The sequence below is a fragment of the Aquila chrysaetos genome, chromosome 6 (genome assembly GCF_900496995.4).
Source record: "Aquila chrysaetos chrysaetos chromosome 6, bAquChr1.4, whole genome shotgun sequence".
Taxonomy (NCBI): Eukaryota; Metazoa; Chordata; class Aves; order Accipitriformes; family Accipitridae; genus Aquila; species Aquila chrysaetos.
Genome location: NC_044009.1, coordinates 48,092,935 through 48,119,828, shown reverse-complemented (window position 1 = coordinate 48,119,828; position 26,894 = coordinate 48,092,935). Strand labels below are relative to the sequence as shown.

The 26,894-nt window shown below is 33.7% G+C and overlaps 1 protein-coding gene across 8 annotated transcripts in view; it reads left to right on the top strand.

Moving 5' to 3' along the window:
• LRP1B (LDL receptor related protein 1B) overlaps positions 1-26,894 on the top strand; it is a 759,343-nt gene that overhangs the window by 571,874 nt on the left and 160,575 nt on the right. For all 8 annotated transcript variants that reach the window (XM_030018329.2, XM_030018325.2, XM_030018333.2 and 5 more), the window contains 6 exons: positions 1,085-1,211; positions 1,362-1,513; positions 1,805-1,929; positions 5,027-5,398; positions 21,462-21,651; positions 23,112-23,316. In XM_030018329.2, the coding sequence (XP_029874189.1) occupies positions 1,085-1,211; positions 1,362-1,513; positions 1,805-1,929; positions 5,027-5,398; positions 21,462-21,651; positions 23,112-23,316 (1,171 nt within the window). The remainder of the gene's footprint in view (positions 1-1,084; positions 1,212-1,361; positions 1,514-1,804; positions 1,930-5,026; positions 5,399-21,461; positions 21,652-23,111; positions 23,317-26,894) is intronic.

The following is a 26,894-nucleotide window of genomic DNA, read 5'->3' as shown; positions in this document are numbered from 1 at the left end:
GATGATCTTTAAGGTCCCTTCCAGCTCAGGGGTAGAACTGGTTAGTAATGCACAGAAGACTTTTGTAATCTTTAAAAGCAGACTAATAGATACATTCCACAAAGAGAAAAACAATGGAGAATGGTTTTGTATGTTCTATTCACTTTGTGTCCAGCGTATTACTAAACAATGTTTTAGTGTGTTCTTATGAATACTTGCTATGAAAATGCTTCTCCTCAGGCAATTAGTAATATGCTAGACCTCAATTATATTATCTTAGAAAGAGGTTTCTTGCTCAGAACATATATATATTTGTGTGTGTGTTTATAATACGTTTAAACACAAATATGTATACGTACATAGATACATTTGTAGACACATAGACATTTAGTTAAAGCTATTCCATAGGTTACTGTTCAGTAAAGGAAGTGCTCCATGTAGATTAACTGGCCTCATTTTGCTATACCTAAAGCAACAGGTTGAGGAGTAGGAGGTCTTGGCAGAAGTTTGACCTAGTATCTTATCCTGAAATAGTGATGGTACTGTGCCAGTAAGTATACAGTAATATAAAATTAGATAAGTAAGATGCAGATTCTTCCCATGAGCATTAGGGAGAATAGGAAAAATATTTTCTTCCCAAATAAAATCCCTTTGCTCTACCATTTCCCACAGTGCTCCTCAGTGCTTCATATTTAAAACATTTTTTTAAGTTAGACATACATCTCTTCTATTATCACATTTGTTAGTAATTAGATGCGAGAGCTTCTGTTCCAGTAATTTTTTTTTCTAATTTGCTTTTATTTTTCCAAGCACAAAGCTGAATTCTTTAAGGAATAGAATTGCATATTGACTGATCGCATACAGTTTTAAGAATTACTTCATATATATAATTTGCAAAAAATCTTCCAACATAGTATTCTATGAAACAAATATTATGAGACATTTAATCTCTTAAGATTATTTAGAGACATGAGCCTTATCACGTTTTTTAAATACATTTTTAATGTTAATGGTGCATTTTGTTTGCAAATGAAGTACAGCATTACATATTTTCAGCTCTTATTTTGATGCTAAATTTTAATTGGTAATTTCTACAACATTTTAGGTATTTATTTTGGACAGAGTGGGGACAGACTCCTTGCATAGGCAAAGCACACTTAGATGGGTCTGAGAAGGTTGTGCTTGTGAGCCTGGGGATTGCGTGGCCTAATGGGATTTCCATCGACTATGAGGTTTGTTCCTCTGTCTTCCAGTATATGTTAAAATGTACAGTATTATGTTTCATTAAAGCCAACTGGTCTTCCACTTTGATGTAATCTTAATAACTCTTAATTAAATACTTGGACAAGACTGTTGATGTTTCCTTTAAAATTAATCTTTAGGAAAATAAATTATATTGGTGTGATGCTCGTACCGACAAGATAGAAAGAATTGACCTTGAGAGTGGAGGGAATCGGGAGATTGTGCTGTCAGGGAGCAATGTGGATATGTTTTCAGTCGCGGTGTTTGGAGCTTACATCTACTGGTCTGACAGGTAATTTATTTTTCGTAAGTATTTGAGTCTCAAAATGTTATTTCAGTGCCAGGTGCTTCACCTTTGTAGGATTAGCCATTCCTTAGCAAGGTCACAGAATGGATCGCAGAAACCTATGCAATTTCCAAAGAAAGGGCATTTCTGATGCTGAAAGCTAAAGCCTATCAGTGTCATAGATGAGAACAGGTTTCTTCACCTTATGTTAGGTGAACTCTCCACTGCCCTTCAGTCATTTCTTTGGTGTGAATTAGTTGAGGATTGTTGATGAGACATCTTCAACTTTTTTGGCAGAGCACATGCAAATGGCTCTATTAGAAGAGGCCACAAGAATGAGGCCACGGATGCTGTGACCATGAGGACTGGCCTTGGAATAAACCTGAAGGAAGTGAAAGTCTTTAATAGAGCACGAGAGAAAGGTTGGCTGTTCTTAAGGATGCTATTAATTGTTTTAATATCACCTGCTACTTTTTATGTATATTAGCGCATACCAAAAGTTAAGTAATCACTGATTTTATCTCCACTTTTTACTCTTGAAGTATTTTTTTTAAGCTAAAAGTAATGTACTAAAGAAAACATACAGTACAAATTCTACTAAAATTCTTCTGAGTGTTTTAAGGTGAAAATCTAAAACCAGAACACTTCCTATCATTCCAGGTTTGGTGGTTTGTGTTTTGTTTCTTTTTTTTTAAAAAAAAAAAGCAAAAAACAGTCTTAGGAATGAGAGGGACCTTGAACTGTGCTTTAAATAGCAGTAATCTCAGGCAGTCTCAGATTTCTATTGGAAAGCAAACCAGAATTTTTTTTTCACAGCTAGAAATTCCCAGCCTCTGTGTCTCAAATATTTATTTCCTGAAATTACTTGGGTTTGAGTCCTAGTTTTCTGTAGGGGAAGAGACCTTGTAAATAATCAGATTTCCTTTATATTCAATTTGTTTAGCATATTCAGGAGACAAAAGTTACCATATACTCTCTGTGATTTAGGGTACCAATGGTTAAATTTTACTCTCCACTACCTGACTGAGAATAATCTTGCTTTTAGCTGTCTTTTTCCTCCTAAAATTCTGCTTTTGAAGAGACCTTGAAAAACTTGTTTCAGTGAACAAAGGTGGTTAGAAGTCTACCAAAAATGATTATGATTTCCTCAGAACAAACTGCTACCAGGCCATCCAGACAAAATTTTCTATAAATATAATCAAAAAGAGAGGAAAAAAATGTTACTGTAGTACAATAGAATTTAGTACAAATGTATCTCTGGTGTTGGTAGTTCTCAAAAGTTGCTTTAATCACAGCATTACAGACCCGAAGATTCTGTTTCTTTTATATACATCTTTCCTAAATAACTGCTTTAAATATGACACGTAAAATAAATCTGTATTTTGAAAGAAAACATATCTAACAATCAATAAGAAAAACTGTCTTTTCTTTTTCTTGTTTTGTTTTTCAAGGGAATTTTAAATAGTTTTGGAAAAAAATTACTTTGCAAACATGTGCTTATCAATTTTACTAAGAATTTCTGCATGTAATTTCAGAGTACTGTGGGCATCATATTTTGTGGATACAAATAAAATCCACACAAAAATTTATCGTTTCTTTTAACGAGGCTAGAAATAGTTAATGTCTGCTTGCTTGGAAGGGCTTTATATTATAGAATTAGGAAAATAGAACAATGGGATAAAACAATGCTTCTTTACATGTAATGATTTTTATTGATAGCTTTAAAAACTTGATCGCATTAGGAATAGGAGAAACGGTTACTGAGGCTAAAAATCTTTTGATGTTAGTTTGAAAAACATAACTGAATGATTTTTTAATACGTTTTTCAAATTTTACTAGGGTACAAATGGTTAATGTCTTTGGGAGGGGATGTCAGTGAGCCAGAAGGACAAAAGGGAAAAAAACAGGTGAAAAATGTTTTTGGAATGTTTTTCTTTATCACACTATTACATATATTTTTTAAGTTCATTGAACTAGAAGTAGTTAACACTGTTTAAAGAACGTAATTAGCTAGCTTCCTGACATTCTTTTATTAAAACAAACAAAGAAACAAAACAACCCCAAACAAACAAAAAAGAACCCCAAACAAAAAACCAACAACCTGTGCTGATTGTGATTCATGCTTTTTTTTCAAACACCTGTTTTACCCTTTCTGATGAGCCAGTCCTGCAGTGCTATTCGCAAGCTGATTCCTATGCTTCAGTGCTATTTTACATGGCTGCAAGGACACGCCTTAACTACACTGGTTTCAGGATTGGCCATTTTTAAAGATATTTAGAGCTGGTGAACTGTGGAAGCATTGAAGTTTTTGAAGAGAGATTTTAGAAGCTTGAGGATCTTTTTAATGTATTTTCTTTTCTCTTCTCAACCTCTCATCCTTCCAAACAGATATTAACTTTTCTAGCCTAATAAAACTTTAAAAGAACCTTTAAAACAAACCAAATGTAAAAATGTATACAACTAAATTTCCAAATGTTTTTATGTAACTATAGAGGAATATGTCTCATCTAATTTTGCCTAGGAACACAAAATTCAATGTTTCTAATTTTAAGAGCAAATTAGCTCTCATCCCCCATTATTTTTTCTTAAAAGTATCTTCAGCTTGAAACATAGCAGTTAGAAAATACAATGAACACTACTTTCAGACACCACATAGTCCCTGAGAATTACTGTGGTTTTCTACCTGAAAACAGTCTATTTAAAATGTTTTCTTCTCCTTTACTATGTGGAAAACTTTCAGAAATGGGAAAATTGACTATATCGAAAGAGCTGAGTTGTTATATGGAAAGTGCTGTCAGAAACAGAAACTAAATTATCTAAACTAACTATAATAGTAATTCATACATAGTCCAAAAAAGACAAAGGAAAATAGCTCCTAATTATTGACAATTACTGTAATTTTAAATATTGCTTGCAACAAGTGTAGTTTAAGTCATTGAAGTTACTAATTTGACAATGATTTCTTAATGGTAGGCATTTGTCAGGGAGTAAGTTTTTAAAGTCAGGTTTTAAAGGAAATTAGAACAAAATGTTAGGAAATGTCTTTATTAAAAACAAGGAACTGGTTTGACGCAGTTTTGTACCTGTCAATATGTATGTTTTCATTTTGATAGAAATTGTCTAAAAACAGTACTGTATTCTGATGGTATCTAAATTTGACTTTTTGCCAGTAACAGGTGTTTTAAAAAAAAAAAAATCTTTCAAAGCACTTGAAACAGTCTCTAAGTCTTCGGCTGATTATGGAGGAATAACCCATTTTATCATTTTCTATTAATAAAATACATACTCTTATGAATTGGAAAGGACCTTAATTATATTTGCACATGAATTGTGTTCTTTAAAATTGTCTTTAGGTTGTGGTTAAAGTTACATTCTTTACTATTTTGGCATTTGTTTTACTTGCGAATATTGTAGAAACAGTTTTGAGAGAAGAATTCTTAGAATACATAAAATTACATTTTGATTTAAGTTAGCTAAGTGTAATATTGTAAAAGATAGATTTTATTATTTTTTTTACAGGTACTAATGTTTGTGCCAAGAATAATGGTGGATGTCATCAGCTTTGCCTTTATCGGGGAAATGCACAGAGAACATGTGCTTGTGCACATGGCTATCTTGCAGAAGATGGAATTACTTGCCTGAGACATGAAGGTTACCTGTTGTACTCAGGAAGGACAATATTAAAAAGTATACACCTTTCAGATGAAACCAACTTAAACTCACCCGTAAGGCCATATGAAAATCCAGAGTACTTCAAAAATGTGATAGCTCTTGCTTTTGACTACAGTCTGAAAGGAAGAGGTACAAATCGCATATTCTTCAGTGATGCACACTTCGGAAATATACAAGTTATTAAAGACAACTGGGCTGGCAGAAAAGTGCTAATTGAAAGTAAGTAAAGAACCTATTTCCTAAGATACGTACTTTATTTCAATAAACTTTATTAAGTGAAAAGCTGATAAGCATTTGACTTTATAGAATAAAAAATGTCAATGAAGTTTTAGCATGCTTAAGTATATAACACAAGTATTGTATTTTATCCCTATGAGATACTTTTAAACATTATCTTTAAATTTACAACTTCAAAATAATTTACAACAATCTTACAATGTGTGAAGCATATTACTAGAAACAGAAGTGATAATGACGGTGCTTAATTTGTATTACTGTTGTTTTAAGGAGCTTTACTGTTGAAACAAAACCTCATTGTGCAATGCTTGGAAATGAAAGAAGTTCCCTTACCCCACGAACCTGTTGGTTGTTTATTCTTCTAGTTAGTGGGGGTGAAGTACTGTAAGATACCTCTGCTGATATAACCATTCCTCAGTATAAAATATTAGGACCCTGGTCAGTGCGTTCAGTTAGCTCACCCTTCTTGTAGCGAGCCCAAGAAAAGTGACTTGTGATCAGTGGTAATCGGTGGCAAATTCGAACCTACAAAATTGTTCATTTTTAGTAGAGGCTTACTCGGTAGCTTTGCATTTTTACTATGCCTTCATTCACCACACTAGTAGGAGGAGTTGTATGAAACTTGACATTTTTTTAGCCTCTGAATACTTAAAGCTTGGCACTGCTATGAAGGAATTGCCACCAATATCATCACCAAATTCTTCAGGACAAGACACAAAATGTATTTTGCAGCTGAGGCCTCAGTAAAATCTTCTGAGGATCCGGCACTGAAATCCTTACCAACAAAGTCTAACATAACTTTAATACAAGGTGTATGTAAAAACTTATCATGGTTTACCATGGTAAAACTAGAATTCAAGCAAAATCTGAATGTGAATGTTTAAGATGATATCCTTAATGCTAAACATCAAAAAATCTGTGCTAAAAAAGATCTAAGTTCTAAAAACTTCTGCTGTCTTTTATTTCTCTTCCAATTTAATTGTTCTAAAATATGCAATAACTGACTACAGATGAATGAGGTTTATCAGATGCATGTATTTACTGTGTTTCTTCTCTTCCTTGTAATTTTTGAGTATTGTCTGGGTTTTTTGGAGGCTACAGTTCATTTCAGTTACTGTTTTCCAGAATGTCTGAAGTGTTGCATAGTTTTGCTCCTTATGTTGTGGATAATTCTCATCTGAATTTATGATGTCATATGTTATGTTGCCGATGGCATTGCTACATTTAGCTATTTGTTTGGGTCAAACAGTTTAACAAGAAGACCAAAGAAAGTGATTAGGAAAAATGGAAGTACCTTTGATGTGGAACATATCACCCTTTGCTGTTGCACGTTAATGGAACATTTTTTTAAAAGAAAAAAGTTATAAACAGCTGCAAACTGACAAAATATTGTTCTACAACTGACACTTGATAATTTTATCATTATGTACCTCTGCACTGTGGTTCTGGGAAGGTATTCCTGGTCATGAAAACTGTTGACACTAATGAATGGAAAAGCATTTTTCATGATACAAGGCTTTTTTTTTTTACTTTGAGTTTTTACATGTGCATATTTTAGAGGAATTAATGATACCTGTTTTAAGATATGGTAAAGAGAAACTAAGCAGTGTTGTCAGGATGTTCTCATTACTCCCAGGAAAGCATTAAAACTTCGGGATTCAGCGTTGTACGGTTAGCCGTACAAGAGACACAAACAGCTCACAGAGATGTGCAGTGGTAACATACAAGCACTATTTTAACTCCGGTATTATAGGAACAGATTAAAAGTATTACATGAAAAGCTACTGGAAATTTTTACATTTAAAACAGACAAAGAGGAGAAAGAAATACTGGTGAAGCACCGATACAGATACAAATTGGTTTTTTAAAAGAACAATGAAGTATTCCTCATTACTTTATAATAGGGTATTGTGCAAGAGCTAAAGACATTCCATAAAGCATAGCTGAGAATTACAGTTTTAAGAAATTGTTAGGAAGTGTTTCTACTTGTAATCTTAATAGGCCCGATTTAATTTTTCATTAGCAGAGTCAGCACTCTGAATAATTGAATTTCAGATGAAATTTTGTGTACTTGCAAAAAAATTACTGTATATGCTTGGTATGTATTTGTTAACTATGGCGTTTGTTTTCTAGCAATGTTTCAGGGGTTTTTTTCATTGTAAATGAGAAAGGATATCACATCCCTGTATATGTTGGTTTATTGTTCTCTTTCATGTGTTTTAAACCCCTTTTCTTTATGTTGAGTCATTCATTTTAAACTGTTATTTTTGTACTACATATCCTTCCTTTGCACAGTCTGCACATGACTTTCACTGTAAACAAGAGAGAGTTCACCAGGCTGCTTGATATAGTGGAATTATTTGACCGACAGCGATACCTATAAAAGCAGTGGTATGACTGGTTGACACCAGTGATTCCATTCAGTGGAAGACGTAAAATTCTAAAATTTTCTGATTTCCATGTTAACTATATGTGATTACATAGAAATTATTAAATGGAATCCAGCTGAGAGATTTTGGTAATAATGTTTCATTGCAGGATTGAAAAATAACATCTTTGACGTTCATTTTGCTATTTTTTTCCTCCAAAATTGTTAGTATGCATCTGTAGCAAGTTTTACTTTATTAGGAAGAGATTCAAAACCGCATTGAAAACATCTAGTGTGGTTCTAACAATTCTACAACCCCTTTCTACCTCATTAAGTTGAAGTCTACAAATCATACAAACCTTTACTCAGTATTTGACTCAGAGGAAGTAACTACATTATATACAAGATACTATTGTCCCAGATTTTTAGTTCTCTGAATGTAGATCTGCTCATAAAGAATCCATTAGCTGATGGATTTCTACCTCACTGAAATCAGATATGCCACTCAAATCTAACACATTATTGAACTTTTCTGCACTAACCCGAGTTAAGATATATAAAGAGCCTTTATTAAACAGGTTTCCAGTTCACTAAAAACAGATTTACAACTCACGTGCAACCCATTATCTAACATGTTTTTAGCTCACTGAGAACAGATTTACTACCCAGAAACAACCCATTATCTAACATGTTTCCAGTTCACTGAAAACAGATTTACAACCCATACGCAAGCTATTATCTAACATAGTTCCGACTCACTGAATATTGATTTAGAATTCATAAACAACCCATTATCTGACAAATTTTCACCTCACTGAACAGATTTGCAACTCATAAACAACCCATTAGCTAACGCATTTTCGGCTCAGGGAGAGTAGATTTACAGCATATAAACAACTTTATCTAACTTGTTCCAGTTCACTAAGAACAGATTCAAAACTCACCAAGAACCCACTACCTGATAGGGTTCTGTCTTCAGCAGGAAGAAACAATAATAACAAAAAAGCAGTGTAGCATGTGCATAGTATGCCATACCCCTAACACCTTTATTTCTTGTGCAGTGTACATTTTTGGAGTGGATTCTTTCTTGCCTCTGAACTCTGCTGATGAGCATTATTTCCTTTGGTCAGCCAGTAGGGACTTTTTCTTTCTTATTTTTATAAGTAACTTTATGGGGTTAATCTTTCTTGATTACCAATTTTTTAAATTTGCCTTGTTCTTGGCTGTGATTTCCCACAATTATTCTTTTAGGTGATGAATTATCTAACCATTCGGTATTGCTCATGATTTTATTGCTATAGCATCATGTACAGTTTAATCCAGTCTGCAGACATTTTTACAATTAACTTATCGATGCAGCAATACCTATTTTAAATATGTTGTGACATGGGTACCATCTATGTCATGTGTTTTGATCTCAGTCTTTCCTTCCAAAACGAGTGTAAGGGGTTATATTTTATTGTCTTTCTTGCTTTAAGTACACGCTTTGAAAAGTATCAGACTATGAAGGAATGAGTAGGTACTTACTGTGGGGTCCTACCCACCCACTAATTTCTTCGTAACCTTCCACTTTTTAGTTGTAAAGATAGCCCTGCAGTTCACTTTACACAAGCTAGACTGCTTCTGCTTCTGACCTGTAACCTCAGCTAGCTATATGTATGTGTACTTTTGTATCCTGTTGTGTTGTAAAAGATTCATGAACCTGTTAAGGCAAGATGTTTGAGAATCTTTGTGATGTTCCTGTTTTTCATTGTCAATGGTAGTCCTCTGTAAAACAAAACACAGTCACAGGGATTGTATTTGGAAAATTCATTATGTGTATGTATTTTTATATATATATATATATGTGTGTACACTTTCTCTGTTCTTCCAGTTTGAGGAATTGTGCAGGATTCATTCTGCAAAAAGGAGTATTTTTTCATTTCACATAAGGTTTCTGGAGCTTTTGATTGTGAAAACCAGTGCCTCAACAAATCAAATCCTAATTCATTTGGCAGTCTGGAGGAGATCCAGGGAGATTACATACACTTTGGAAGTTGTTTTTCATTTAATTTTAGCCCCCAATGGACTGTAGACTTTGTAGAAAATTGAAAGAAGGCATTAAATACAAAAGGAGGCACAAAAGGTAACAAAGTTACATGGAAGTGACACTGAGTTTAAATCAATATATTCAGGTGGCCATCTCCAAATAATCTTTACAATTTCTGTTCAGCCCTACCAGAACTAGATGTTCTAAACATTGCCAGTCTCTCTGAGAGAATTTGTTACTGAAAACCCAGGTTAAAATGAGGTAATGGAGCAGTACACAGAAAGAACGAACAGGAGTCAGTACCAGTTAAAGGCACAGAGTTACATAAGGAAGTATTTGGAAATCTGACTTGTTCAAAATTGCTACAGGTCATCAGTTTCATTTGGAACAAAAGGGTCTATTCTCCTCTCAAAGAGAGCCCAGGGGAGAATTTTACTCTTATTTTCTTTGTTGTTAATCGCTTCTAGACAGAGCAACAGTATTATTTCAAACTTCTGAACCAGTTTCTGTAGTATTTAAACTGGAAGCCATTTCAAAGGCACTCTGATAAACATATATGAAGTAGTTTAAATCTTTATAGATCTAAAGAGACCTATCTTCCATCTGCAACTAATTTTAAAGTAGATGGAAATGACTGAAAATGAAAGTGTTCCAACAGAAGCAAGCATCTATTTGATATATGAGATTTTTAATATTATGTGCTTATCCCCTCTCATACCACATCTCCCATTGACTGTTGTTTGTTTTGTCAACTGATAAACGGCGAGTTAACTTTATTTCTGATGATATGATGATCTGAATAGAGATTTCTTCTACATGGAATTAGAGGTCTCAGTATGAGTCAGAGAAAGTCAGTGAAAGATAGTATATTATTCACAAAGTAGTTTCTTTGTGGTTTTGATGGAACAAACAACTAATTGGAGCCTTAATTAAATTAAAAAATCATAAAGACCAGTATGCTAAACTTTTGGTTTCTTATTACACATAAGATGATTACCACAGTGGATTGACCCATTAAGCCAAAAATGCATTATACTGGATGGGATAAACGTATGGTTTTTTCTTCTGTAATATCCAAGATTAAGCCCTAATTCACAAACCATCTGCTAAACTCCTCTTCTTTACTTCAGCATCCTTCCTTCTCTGCCTGCCTAGAAGCAGAGTGCCAGAGGAGCATCTGTTTGCCTTCTTCCTTCCCTGGTGAACATGTCATTGTGTATCAGCAGCTTTGAAAAAGTCTAAAATTTCTATCGACTGAGAACGGAGAGAAGACCATCTTAAACCACCTCTCTGATAAACCATCTGTGTGAGCTATCTTCCATCCCAGTAAAAATGCAAATTAAGATTAGCTTAAGACAGTGGATGACATGCTAGTTGATGGCTAATTTGCAGTGGGGAAACAAGAAGCTGCCTCATAGCATTTCTGGAGACTGCTTTTGGTTTTCCTAACTTGTTTCAAAGCTTATGTTTATGCAAGGAAGACTTTTTTTTTCAAATTAAGTCTCAGTTTCTTAGCTAATAGTGCAGTCTCTTCTTTTTATCGTAGAAGTTTGAGGTAATACATTCATTAACCAAAGCCTGCCTCAGTGTGTCTGTAGAAAAACAGTGCAGCGTTCACATAGGTTTAGTATAGTGGTATAACACTAGGAAGAAGACCAATGAAGAAGTTAGAAACTAAAGAAGAGGGAGAAGAAAAAAAGGGGGAAGAAAGGCAAAACAAAGCAAATGAGAAAGAGGAAAAAGTATTAAGATGTGATACTCTCAATGAGCTGGTTTTTTTCCTAACTCTGTAAACAATGACACTGAGACATTTTGCCAGTGTAACATCTTTCACAGCACAAAAGGAAGCGTTATGTGAAAAAACGCTTCTTCTGTTGTGAACTTTAGGTGCTAGTGTCTACAGAAGGCAAAAATCTTTTCACTGCTAACATAAAGTGTCAGCTCCTGTGATGTATTGTAAGGCTTTTTACAGTCTGAATCTTTTAAAGGTGTTCCAATGTGTGCTACTATTCTTTCTAACTAAATGGGTCCAATTTAACTGTCAAAAAGGCATTTATGTTCCCATTTCTCTTACAGAGCATTAAATTTGGTACATTGTATTAGGTCCCTTTAGTTTCAGAGCTTTCTTTTCCAGGAAAGAAATTTTTAATCTGTTAAAAATGAATACTTTAATATTGTTGCTTTTCATTTCATAACTAAATTGGATTCATAATTGTTTATGGTTTTGTATATGTAATTGTATATAGGTCCAGTGATTTTCACTTTTTAAAGGAGGGAAAGTGAGAGGCTATTGTTAAGTCTGGGACATTTATGTGGTAAAACTAAATTTTATTATTACAACTGCAGCCTTGTTAGTGAAAACCAAAGTGTCTGGGTTATCACTATATTTTTTTTCCGGATGTGGCTGGATATTATGATTAATGGGTAAAGTTTATGAGCTGTTCAGTAAATAACTGTTAATATAGGTGGATAAAGTTTACTAACTTTATATTAAGCAGTTGTTATTCTAGAAATATGTTTTTCTGCACATTTCATGCTTTGTTTAGCTGTGCCTGGTTTGAAACTCTGAAATGTATTCATGATGGGAGCTGACATAACACTGATCTTTCAGTTCAGTATGTCCCGAGCATTCCCAACCTCAGTATTCAGGAAAGGTGCTTCTGCCTATTAAACGTGAGATTATTCATGAAGTATTAATATTGTTTATGACTGCTTCAACTTTCCACATTGCCCTTAAGGTTTTACTGATGTAAATATTTGCTGATGTAAATTTTTACATCAGCAGCTGTGGCTTAGTTGCATAAAATGCAAAACTATATTTGGTGAATTGTCAGGAAAAAGCTATAGAGCGGAACATCTCTTGACATTTCTCCTTTGTTTTATTCTAAAGAGTAATGTGATCCAGCAAATATTATTAGGTTATTAGGCTATTCTGCCATTAATGTTTCTAATATCTCTATACTGTTTTGTTTTACTTCAACAGTAACAAGAAAAATGAGTGATTATAAGTATTTATTACAAGACTTATTAGTCTTAGGGTAGTCACTCTAATGGTAATGCTAATTTCTATTGATTTAAGGGTGGTAAGAGCAAGTAGTAAATTTTTTGAGAGAGAGTCTGCATGTAATGCATAAAAAGATAATGTGGGCTCTTGTAATTAGGAAAAAAAAGTCTTCCATGACAATTGTTGAGATTTTTTTTAAACTTAATAAAACACTTCCATCTCTATATGTTAGCTTTCAACTCTACAAGTCTTTCTGCTTTTAAAGCCTCTTTTGCATGGATACTTTAACTATTTTGAAGTTATAATATTATAACAGTTGTTAACTACTAATGATATATTGAACTATACTGGGAGGGTTACAGTTTACAGTTACACAAAATACTATTATTTTTCTAATTAGTTGATTTCTCTGTATTTCCTTAAGTGTATGATGTATCATTATTCCTTTGTTACATTATTGCCTGCTGACCCTAAGACAGTCCCTAAACCTTATCAAGGAATAAGTTAAATCTAGGATAATAGAAGACAGAATATTGCAGGTTTATATCTCTATTGATGTGGTTTTCTTCAGTAAGCAGTCAGGGAACAGCTATGGAAGGGCTATATCCATTGTTGGGAAAAAAAGTAATTGGAGGTAGATATAGATTTCCTCATAAAAAGTTGTCAGGTATTTTCTTCCTCATGATAAAAGGGCTAAATCATTCTTTGAAGAAAGATATTATGGTCCACAAGAATATAGACGTAGAACTAAATACACATTGTATTTAGTAACATAAACCAGACTTGATTTTTGAAAGCTGATTGTCACAGCAAATTATGATGATACTATCTACTGTGGCTTGACTAGTGTGTTTTTTAAATGTTATTAACTGGGAGCCAAAAAGAAACCCAGCATTTATGCATATATAAGCATAGTTCTGGAACAAGCTTACTGTTTTCAAAGTCAATTTTTTCCTCATTTTGCAGAGTTAATTTCTTGTTCCGTGTATATTCAGGTGAGAATGACCAAAAAGTTAGTGGCATTGTTTCTGTTCTCTCATTGTGAGTTTCTGAGCTCATCTGATCCAGAAGTAAGAGAAACTGTATAGCAAAATGTAGAAAAACCACAAGTGCTGATAGGGGACCAAAAAAAAAAAAAAAAAAAAAAAAAAATTCAAATAATCTAAAATTTGTAATGCTACTATTATCTGTTTCTTGGCATGAAACTTTTACAGACCTCTGCCTGAACTGAACTGAAAATGTTTGTAAGAGTGAATAACATATTTCTGTCACTCTCCATAATGAAATTAAAACCAACCAAACAAAATGTTCCAGAAACACTGTACAACTTGCTGATTGATCCTTCCAGGATCAGCTTTTCCTTCTGGTATCTCTGTCCTATTTACATCAACGGCACTCCATAAGTTATAACCCCATGGATAGTGGTGAGCTTGCAGGTATTCACAGAGTGTTGGTACGTCACCCGCTCTCAAGGGTCCAGCTTTGCCCAAAGGTGCAGACCTGCCTTGTCTGGCTCCAAACGGGGCTTTACCAATGTTGTACCACAGGTACATTGAATGAATATCTAATGCACTTCCTTGCACAGAAATATCATCCATCTGTTACACACTATTCACTTGGCTGGTTAGTTCATATAAGTATGATTAGAGTCATCAACTGCAGGTTAAGTTCATGGTCTTTTTCATGCTAAATTCTGATGTTTCCTGCTCTGAATAATCTTATCAGGTGTTTTGTGTAGACCTTTGTATGTTCACTGATGGACTATAAATATCCTACTACTTAGGTATCTGCCTGTCTTTCATACTGTACTTATTTCACAGATACAGTAATTACATCCAAGATTTTATATATCTTCATTGACATAGACTAAAGCAATGTTATAAATCCAGAAAGATATTTACCTGGTAGTTTCTTTTTGCTGAATTTATTAGAAGCGTTTCTTGAGCAATTATCCAGTATTTGTATTTTCATTTTTATTTGCACATAGACTGAATTTTTAATTGTCATTAGGAAGACATCAAATGTTTTATTAAATGTGAGATTTCAGTATTATACTTTCTACAAAAACAAAGAGTTATTTTTTTCTGGATTCTAAAATTCTTTAGATTATTCCCAATAAATGTTCATTCTTTCCAGTACTGGCTACTGCAGTAAGTTTGAAGGAATAATAAGGTTACATCCATGGAGATATTTATAGTGTCTTGAACTTAAGCTAGTTGTTTCCTTGAAGAACCCAAAGCCTTTGTTTATACTACATTATTGCATTTAATAATCTTTAATGTGTAATATCATATAGCATGGGGTTATATTTTGGAGAAACAGAAAAATGATACAGATGTTTGCTACCTTATGGTATAATTTTAGCAAACTTTACATGTGATCTAAAATAAAATAATATTCTTAGGCTATAAAGGACAATGAAATAATTGGTTATTACAGTTCAGAGTTGTTTATGCCATATTTGATATTTAAGATTTCTGTTATGATAGAATATATGATGGCCTTGTTTTACATGTGACTGGCAGAAGCAGTTAAGAAATTACATCACCCTCTAATTTTTTGAGACAAATGGAACTCATCTTGCTTTTCTTTTTTGTAATTACAACTTATTATTGTCTTAGAAGTTTTATTTAGCAAAAAGCTTCTGGCTTTATGGTACTTGAAAAGCAAAGTAGAAGGGTAAATATTATTTAAAGTTCTAATTGGGCAGTCAGTTAGGTATGTGAACATAAACCCTTTTCTTCAGGTGCTTTATTGCTTGTGAGGCATTCTTTTCCCCTCAGATCAAATGGTGACCACCTGTTATCTATCACCGTAATCTTACACAAACAGATTGACAGAAAGCAGTATCATCTCCTGTGACCAGTCTGGTGTAACAATTGACAGGCTGTATCCTGAAAGGTAAATTGTGAAAGACAATTCAGAGAATGAATAAAGATCGAGTGGGTGTTTAATGTTAAGTACTGAAAATTAAAGCCTTCTCCAAAGTTCTGATACTGAAGTGCTGTTTATGCTTAGTTTTATTACTCTGATGGCTTTTCAGTATTAAAAAAATTATGATGTTGACCATTGTTCTTGCTTTACAACTTTGTTAAAGAAAAGGAGTTAGTAAAAATATGAAATTAAAGGAAAAAGGTAATTGAACTGGTGCAACTGGAAAAGTTTTGACTGTAAACTTCCTAGAGAATTTTAAAACTAGAAGATAGGAGATAAAATCTAGGAAACTGAGAAATAGTATACACATTACCAAAAGTCAGTGGCAACAACTATTTGATAATTTAAACTTTATGTCCTTTAGTATTTTTATTTTCTGCTTGCAATAATGAGGGAGCTCTAATCTGAGTTCTTCAGTTATTGATTTGTTGCTTGTCTGTTCCCTGGGAAAGTCAGATGAAGATCAGCATGACAATATTTATAGGCTGCATCTCATCTGTGGGATGCAATCCATCTTCGTTAAGTTCAGTAAAAGTGATAGATAGCATTTGGCAACGTAATGATGTGATCACTCTACCATTGCCTTTGTAAATCATAAGCTGTTGCATTCTCTTGTGTAGATATTTAATCAGTTATACACCCCATTACTGATTTAATTCAGAATGTCAGTGGCAGGTGAATAATGTGAGTATTTGTATATTAATATCATATTGTATTAATGTTCCTTTCATTTAAGTATGCTATTCATGTGAAAATCATAAACTGTTGCTTCATGGCTAGAATAAATTTAATCAGTGCTGTAGGCATCTAATGCCATCAGTGTTTTAATTCAATATGTCAGTGAAACAAATGTGTTTCTTTTCATTTCCAGTTTCTTTATGCTTTACTAATTCAGAATATTACATGATGCTGTGAAAATATGAAGCTGAGAGTAAACAAATTGCTGATTTTCATCCTGTCAGTAGATTTTGGGTCTGAATCCCCCAACTGTAGCACGAGATAGGATGAGTACATATTTCTGATATATTTTAAAGAAACTGAGTATCTAATGATAAATTAACTTAAAAAAAAAAAAAGTGCTGTACAATGTTCCTTAAGGAAGTGTGAAATAAGTAAATACAAAATAATATCAATGCAAACCGGTAATGATATAAAACTAGAATGCAGTTCCTTTGGAAGCTTCTCCAGTATCCTGTCTTGGCAATATGAAGTTGCTAGAAGCTTTTAGTTTTAAGGAACCACCCGAAAGTCAGTAGAGGACCATTTCTAGGACCATTTCTGTCCTCAGTTGGCACCTGTTTTATCATTGATAAAAGGATTTATATGAATTTTGGGATTCTTCACTAACCTTTAAAACAAAAAGCGTACTTTAACCTAGAAACAGTATAAAGTAACAAAAAATATTGTATTAGCACTGATAACTTATTATACTGAAGATTTACCTGAGTAGTGTACTGATGATACTTCATCCAGTTTATGCTACATGCTAATAAGAACAAAGTTGTATTTTCCGTTGTAAGAATTTATCTAAATCGTGGATCGCTTTAGCACATTATGCCATTGACTTTAAAACCACCTTACCTACAGATTTCTAAAAGTATTAAATGATTCACTTCTGTATTGGTGGAGTTCTCAATTCCGTAAGTAAGGAACGTGATAAAACTAAAAGTTTTATTGGCAAATAAAGAAGAGTGCTTGGTATAAATCCTTCAGAACTTATACTTTTGGTGGATCTAAGCAAATGCACTTGGTATGTGTTTGTGGCAGACAGTTTTATATTTAATTAGTGGTTTTTTTATTGTCTTACATGAAGGCAATTTCTCTGAATGTTTGTTTGTTTTTTAAAGAAAAGCATATTTTTTACTCTGAATTTTTGTATTTGTGGTCTTTATGAAACCATTATCATCCACAGGCTTGGCACCTGAACCATTTGATAGTTTCAGATTTAATTTGCTCGAAGATGTGATCATCTAATAAGGAGCCCTCTCTTCTTTAAAAAGCATATATATATATACATCAAGCAGTTTCTGAAGTTTGACTTGTGCTACAACATTTCCTTAATTGGATATCAAATATTTGATTTCAGGCAGCTTTCACAGCCTGATTCTGTTGCTCAGTTATTCTCAGATTTTTTTTTTTTTTTTTTTTTTTCCTTTTCAGTCACAGTCTTAATCATGGAAATTCCCATTAAGACAGAGATTTTGGGGTTTTTTTTTTAATCTTAGCTTCTTTATTTTCTTTTAAAGTTGTTGCTGCTGTTCTCTTTTAAATAAAATGTTTTATTGATTGCTTTGTTTTAGTTCTGCTCCACTCAGAACATGTGTATATATGGCAAGGTTTTTCAAAACTGCACATTTTAGATATTTTATTAAAACAAGAGGTGGATGCATTTTTCATCTGTATGCTAAATGTTTGCTTGTCTCCGTATATGGCGTAACCTTCCATGACTCTTTTTTCTAAAAATTTAGGAATTACCATTTTATAAATAGTAATGTTGAATTGAACCTTCTTCTGTCACCATTTATAGACCTTAATTTGGAGTTGCAGTAAGATGTGTTGGTCCAGTTTAAGAATGTGAAGCTGTACTTTCTGATACTTGTAGAAAAATGGAGTTGTTCTCTTAAATATAGAAATTACAAGTAAACGTACACATCTTGTACTTGAAGAGCACTTCAGTCATTCTAGTTGTGTTTTAGTTCATCACATCTAGCTGTGGCAGGAACAACATCATCTTTTGTCTACTACAGGAGAGTTTTAGACTATGTTGTATAAACAGTTTGCTTTCCAATTTCCTGACAGATTCAGACAAGAAACAAAGCTAAAGTTGAGAGAAATTCAAGAGGTTACATGGGGGAATTTTTTTTTTTTTTTTTTTTTTTTTCTGATAGTCATCTTTCAAATGAAGAGCATGATCTTAGTTAAATCCTTGCCTCCTAAGGGCTATGTCTTTAACCACAAGGCAAGGATTTGATTTCATTTTTCTAAAAACTTCCATAATACAGAAGAAGAAACACTTGACGTTCACAGATATGAAAGGTAAAAATAGTGCAATAAATGCTGTGGTGGTTTGTTCATTACAAACAAAGTGCAGAATTGGTCAGAAAATGTCAATACATCTTCTGTCATTTTTTAATAGAATCACAGCATATTCCGAGTTGGAAGGGACCCACGAGGATCAAGACCAACTCATGACTCCACACAGGGAAACCTTAAGAGTTAAACCATGTATCTGAAAGTGTTGTCCAAATTATATCTAAGAGTGTCGTTTTTAGTTTAGAGAATTGTAAATAGTGGTAAATCGGGATTCAGCATATAATTTTAATGGAAATTAGTAGATTAAGTTAGAATTGTGTTCCTGGCTCTTTATTTTAACATTTATCACACTTACTAAGTTTTCTTTCAATTTCACAGTTAGGGGAACATTTGCAAGAAGTAACGAAGAAGTATATCAGAGCCCGTATCTAAACTGTACAGACTTCTACCCCTGGGAGTGATCCCTAGGCCCAGAGCAGGGAGCAGAGCGGTTCACGTATGCAGTGCTTGGTCTGGTGCCTCTAGGATGATTTGGGCAGTCCAAGTTTCCTTTGAATCCTGTGTTGTGTTTCTCTGGCTCTGAGAAACTATCATTATTTTTAGGATTTCTTCTGGCTCATGCTGACTAAAATTGTGTGCTGGCTGTATGTCAGTCCTAAGGGTGATATTTTGACGTTATAATGTCAGGGATATTTTTTGCATATCCTGAAGCATGCTTTGAGAAAGTTGTGTTTGAGGTGTTGACATTTCAGTGGTTGGGAGGTCTCTGTAGGCAAAAGGAACAAAACCTGATGCGGTCTTGTTTATACTCACCAAAGAGGTTTTTTTCAGAATGAGTAGCAACTTTTTGCCAGAAGAATGCATGGGTTACATCTCAGAAGGAATTAGTTGTTTCATCCCAGAAGGTTGCCCTGGTATAAAATAACATGCGTGTGGTGTGGGTGCTCGGGGGTGCAAGACCCAAGAATGAAGCAACTGGCTTTCTCAGTTCACAGTATAGAGAGACATACCCAGAAGCTGCATAAACCATAGTTGATAATAAGCCTGTGTTCAGGCACGTTCTAACTGGTTTTAAAATACTTCAGTAGGTGTTTGCACATCTCTGTCAACGATGTTTGAAAGAACTGATTATCTCTGATTTCAGTTGGTGATTTCTGAAACAAGAAATAAAACCTTTGCTGTATCTCAATATGGTTTTGATGCTTAAAATTCAAAATAAATTAATAAGGAAACTAAATATTGCATTTGAAGAAAGAATACGTGTAACCCATTCATCCTTTTGAAAACCAGAATTCTTACCAAAAGGGTCATCTTTGCAATGCTCAGCAGAGTTTTTTGTAATTTTCAAGTCACCTTCAATGCCATTTTTAAAGTTAAACTCAGTCACTTTTTTGAGTTACTTGTAAGTGAGCTGAAGATATCTTTTTTTCATAAATTCTCCTTCAAAAGTAGGAAAACCTTTTTTACATATATTCACCTCCCGTTAAGGACTGTCATCTAATTTTTTTTTTCTATTCTTTCTTCTTTAAGACAGGTCACTGTGACATCTCTACAGATAATGAAAATGTAGTCAGAAGATCTCCAAATGCTTTAGAAAGAGAAATGTAAAAACCTGATAAATAATTATTTGTTTCACAGTTTTGATTTATTCGCCTCGTAGTTTTGATTTAGTGTTAGCACTTTCAGTGTGATCAAACTTAACTTTGGGACTTTCTGTTCTGTGTATATGAATTGCATGGTAAAAATTACATCTTCCAGCAAGCTGAATGTAAATTGTAATAACCAGCGTAATGTAATCCTTATCATATTTCTAGATTTTTGCCTTCTGTAGCTCATTAATAAGCTGCATGAACCTTCTGGTCTAAAATTACTTGTTTCTAACAAAATAATAAGTGAAGTAATGAACGTACATTTCTGTAGTAATGCGAAAGTAATGGTAAGAAATCATTACTCCCGTTTCTCACAGTCTGTCACTTTTATATATTGGAATCAGATACAATTTATCTTTTCTGGACATTAAATATATGCTTTAGCTGCTTATTAATATCTGCTTTTGTTTCTAGCTCACACTTTTTAGGTAGAATGAAAAAGTGTGGCATTGTGGCTTATTAAAACGATGTATTGATGTGGAGACCTTCAGAGTTGGGTTCTTTTCAGTATTTTTCAGGTGTTTAAAAAAAGCCTAGACAGTTAATAACAACAGGACACTTTGATCCCTATTAATGTAATGTGTATCTGTGTTAGAAAACACATCGAAAGATAGTGCTAAGACAAGCAATTAGCGAAAACATGCCCAAGACTTGGCTTAAGTGATGTTTGAAGTTGTGACTAAATTATTGCTGTCTTGAATAAATGCTTATTATTTCTAATATATTATCTGGGGATGCTGTAGTAAAAATATTAATTTAATGAGCGTTAGAATTGACAAATATAGTACAGGGATATTAATAGTGATCTTGCTCTCTATGTTTTTTTTTTAATTAAAAGTTATGAAAAAATAAGAAGACTTTGATTCCAATAAAGAAATAAACAGGTGGAACGAGAAAAGAATTGACAGAGTCAATAGGCTGAAATAGCTGAACTCTGTGATTCTGCAGGATCGACTTTGAGGAAAAAGAGAAACAAACATCTTGTTAGCAGGAGTTTTATTTGCTCTGTCTGTAACCATGTCTTCCAGATGTTGGGTCAGTGGAGGGACTTGCTTACCATAGAGCTTGGGACACTCTCTATTGGACCAGTTCAACCACATCCTCAATCACGAGACACACTGTTGACCAGAGACGTCGAGGAGCTTTCAACCGGGAAGCAGTAATAACAATGTCTGAAGATGATCATCCACACGTGTTAGCTCTAGACGAATGTCAAAAGTATGTATTATATCTTTCTTACTAGTTTTTAATTTTTGCCTAATGTCAAGGACACAGCAGTACTTCTTTATTTCAGAGTCAACTAATACTGCTGAGCCCTATGAAGATTAAGTAGATTTCTTTGTTTAGGAGACAAAAGTTAGTATTAATTTTTTTTAAGCAATTGCAAAATTAAGATACAACATTTTATATGTTTTTATGTTTCAGATCAAATAATCATTACAATTTCATGGAATGTTAAAAAATCCAAGCTGGTTTTAAGAAAAGCGAGCTAAATGCAAATTGTCAAGAGTGATCATTTTACTGCTTGCTTTTGTCAGACGTTACTCTCTTTGCTTAAATAAAAACAAAATTAATTTAAGCATTTACAAAAAGGAATCTGAGTTTCTTGTGTGGCAAATTGATAGGCCCATGTGTTTATCACAAAAATCAGTGTTGTATAAAATTATATAACGAGAGATGTACATTTACGGTGCTTGTGGACAACATCCTGGTAAGAAGTCTAATTTAGCTCCCTTCCTGCCACTCTCAAGAAGACTTTGTTTCCTAGTACGATAAGAGGAGGATTTATATTTCTACTTCAGCCTCTTGCTAATAAGTGTCTTACAAACCTGAGTTACTTTAATCTTCTCTGTTAATTCTGGAAGAAAGCCAACCTGCTTTTTCTGCTTCTTGTAACTGTCTTCCCTTTGGGGAGGCCAGGCTACATTTCTGCCTTAATAAGTTCTATTTTTAACTTGTGATAGCTGAACGTACAATGTTGCGTGGGTAGTCGACGTTATTTCCATGAGTGACTTCACGTGCAGTTTATGCAAATTAAGAGTTTATGCTGTATTGTGAAATATGATTTATCCAGGTATCATAAATAAACCAACTAAATACTGATGGAGATTGCAGTGAGAGGATGGGCAGGTTCTAAGCAGTGTATAAATTACATCCACAGCTCATTCCATAACATTTTGTCCACCATTGTTTAACAATAGCAAGGGGCTGGCGGAGCCTCCTGTAGAGCATATTAAGGTCACTTGATTTCCCATTATCATCCTTCTGCTTACCAGTCCTTTTGTCTCTATCACAGTTCTAATATGGGTAAAGCTGCAGATTAATTTCACTGTTAGAAATTACTAATATACACATTAGCAGAATTAAGTTTATATCATTGCACAGCTTATATCTCTCTGTAATGATATATTAGTATAGAGACATGATCAGAATTGAACAGACTTGCGAAGAGAAAAAATATCTGTACTCGTATACAAGTTAATGAACTAAGAAACTGCTATAACTTAAAGGATGTTGGCTATTACATTTTCTTATTTACCATTGATTATCACAATTACTTATAGATGCCATTCATAATTGTCTATGAGGGCATATGTTTTTTCTGTTGCGCATTTCATAGAGAATTAAATTATAAAATGTATCTTATGGTTTTGTTTGTTATTTTGATTTTAATACAGCTTAATGTTTTGGACTAACTGGAATGAGCAGCTCCCAAGCATCATGAGATCTACCCTCTCAGGCAAAAATGCACAGGTTATCATTAGTACAGATATTCTGACACCAAATGGACTTACCATTGATCATAGGGCGGAGAAACTTTACTTTTCAGATGGCAGCTTGGGAAAAATTGAGAGGTGTGAATATGATGGATCACAAAGATATGTAAGTAAAACCAAAACCTCAAACATGTTAATTGTGAATCTGTTTGTTTGCATTTGTTAGCATCTTTAAAATGACAATATTACAGGAAGATCATTAGTTGCCTAAGTTTCTCCTAATATTAGTTGGATAATAGATATAAAACTCAAAAACACTTTTAAACTACAAGTAATCCTCTGTTTACTCAACACATTCCAGTTTCTGGATGACCTTCTGGAGATGCAGACCCTTACCACGAAATCTGTTTGTGTTAGTATTGAGCCTGAAGCATCACTGTCCTAAATGATCTGTATCAGCTTGAAAAAAATGTAGAACTAACTTCAGTGGAAGAGGTAGAGAAATGTTCTGCTTTACATAGGAGGATTATAATTTTCCTTCCAGTGCCAAAATTCTCTGAACGCACTAGAATTTCTTTTGTGTAATGCCTGAGTGTTACTCTACAAATCTTATTTTTTTTTCTTTTCTAACTATCCATTTTCGGACATACTCAACCTCACTCCATTACTCTCTTATCATAATACATTTTGGTACTTGAGTATAAAGTATACAATCTCTGACTATATATTTACTGTGAAAATTGGTTAACTTTCTGGGTTTTTTGCTCAGTGAATCCACCTGCGTATCTGACAATAACATACAGAAGGCAGTTTCATGGGTTTGTTTGGGGTTTTGTTTTGTTTTGCCATTTGGGAGATAAAAATGGAATTACCATCTTTCCTTCTTTCATATTGTTCCTTGGTTTTTATCCTTTAATTATATCTTGATTCTAAATGTTATACAAAATCTGTACTTACTTTTTATTTAAATTCACGTCATACTTTCAGAGAAGATTCATATCATTTAGATCTGTTTGTCCTTCAGTTACTACTGCATCTTTTGTGAGATAATGCAACAGAACAGCACGTGGTCTTCCAAATGTACATGTAATGGATCTATATTGAACCATATAACAACTCAATAGTATTTGCAGAATTGTTTATTGTTCTATCTCTTACATTACTGTATATAAGAAATCAAAAGCTTGTAACTGGGTTGTATGCAATGATCTCGGAGCTCCTACTTAAATTACAAGAGGATATACCTAGTTCAAATGATCTCTGCTTAGTTTCTGCCATTTGATGTTTTTCTTAAATCCTGCTTCATTCATCAGTTCTCCTGAAATGTATCCAGTCTTACCTGTTCTTATTCCTGACTAATTTGAATAATTACGTATCAGGAAAGTACCTCAGTTGTGTGTACCTCAGTAATGTGCTGTCTACCACATTAAAATATTTTTCAGATGGAATCTCTAGGGACTTGTTGCCATCTTAAAATACAGGTATAGGAAATACAGGTAGAGGAAATCACCCGTTTTTCTCATACTTCTCAGCTTTCTCAACTATTTCTTTTGTAGGACTTTGATCACAATTTGAAAGTTCTAATATATTACATCATCCTCCTCTTGACTTCCTGTCCTTTTATCTTCCATTGGGTTGTCATTTTTGAAGACTGACATTATATTAGAGGATTTTTTTATCTTATTCCATCACATGATGTATTCATCTGCATTATTATAATTGTAAGTGACAAACTCCTGTCTATAGTAAGGTTCATTGGTCAATTAAAAATGCCTATTTAAAAGACACATGCAACTTTTATTTCTTTCACAAGTAGGAACTTGTGCTAATACTTCATTGTGTGCCTGCAAGTTTATTGCAAGTTCAGACACTTACTCTTAAGTTCCTGGAGCTTAAGGATGTACATAAATAGTTATATACATGCCATTTTATTCCAGTGATTGCTTTGGTTAAGTGCATTACCATCTCCATCTACAAAGTTATTTGTCTTTGTCAGTACTATTTTTGTCATATTTATTAGGGAAAAGAGAAAACTATCTCATTTAGATCAGCAATACTAAATAATTTTTTAAATAATTTCCTTTATCTTCTATGCTTTCTTTAATTGTTTTCTCTCAAAATACCTCTTTCTAGGCTGGATACTCTTTTGTTCCTCTCCTATTTCAACAGGGATTCTTAAATTATTTTCTTACACTTTTTTCAGTTAGAATTAATTTTTTTTTTTCCTATTCATTTTGGCTGCATTTCCACTTTGTGATGTATACGTCTGTCTTGTACTGCTGTTTCCTTTCCATTTTGCTATCCTGTTTAGTTTTACTTTCCTGATCCTGTTTTACTTAAGGCTTTGAATATGCTGTCAGTTAAATACAGGGTAATTAGTAGGTTATGTGGAAACAGTTTAACTTCATCTCTGCACAGGGTATAACAAAATGCGCATCACAAACATGAAATGGGTGGTGATGCAACTTAGTTGCAGAAACCATTACTAAAATCCCACCTTTTTATCAGACCTCTGGCTTTCAGTTTGCGTCAGCAAGACAGACTGGTCATTCAGTGTTCTCAGCCATTGAACGTTGAAACTTCTAATTTTCCTAGTATATTGCCTCTTGGTTTGGCTTTCTGTCATTTGAACTCTTCTTCCCCATTACAGTAACAAAAAAGCTCCTGAAAGCAATAAGCTGAGTCCAGCATGCTCTTCTGAAGGCTTTTTGGAAGCTCTAGTGTATTACCTATACAAAGCTATACCACTATTTGTTGTCCTACACCAATACCTGTTTTGGGAGAATCAACTAGCTGTTGTCAAAAATACTGATCTGAGTTCTCACATGCTATGAGCTTTGAACCAAAGTTGTGTGTGTTTCCTGGGTTCTGAAGGCACTTTTTCTGCATTAGGTAGATGGGGATCATCATACCAGAAAAAAAAAAACCTAAAAACCCACCAGGCTGCTTCATTCAGTTCTGCACTTAAACTGTACTGGCCTCTGAGCAGTGCTTCAGCAGAGTTGCTCATCACCGTGTAGATGCATTCCTAGTGATACAAGAATGCCAGAATCCAACCAGGAAATTGTATTATTGATCTAGTGAAATAATATTTCCAGCGCAGTTGTTTTTCTTCGTTCGTATGCTGTCCAGCTTGACAAGATCTCTGGTTTCTGTAACATTAGGATAATACAAGTAATAATCATTCTACCATTCTGGTGATCTGAGATTCTTTAGGGTGTTTCAGCAAGGTCCTGCCATCAACCACCCCTCAAAAATAGTTTAAACAGATTACCCTTTTCCCCAGTATCTCTGCTTCATTGCTTTCTAGTTTCAGTTAGGTTAACAAAGGTAGAAATTGTATAGTAGAACATGAAAAGCTAATGGTAATGTAATGAATTTTCTTCCTGATAGCAGCTTCTTTCTTCATTCTACTCACCACAATAATCTAGTACAATAAATAGGTAGAAAATAATTTAGCAGTATTGAACTGACTGTTTTAAGTGGATTGTAAGAGTTTATTGATTTTGTGTTAAGCTGATATTTTAATAGTAGTATTTGGTTGCTGGAGTACTCTTTCAAGTTTGGAAGAATTTTTTTGTTACTTTTGCTCCTTTTTGTTAATTAGAAGATATGCAGGGGTTTTTTTAAACATTCCTTGTTCTGCTTTGTCAGATCTTCCTGTTTAAAAAAAAAAAGTGGCAATTATTTTTTTCACAATCCCTTCCCTTTTTTCTTCCATTTTTGCTCTTGTCCTTAGTTGGA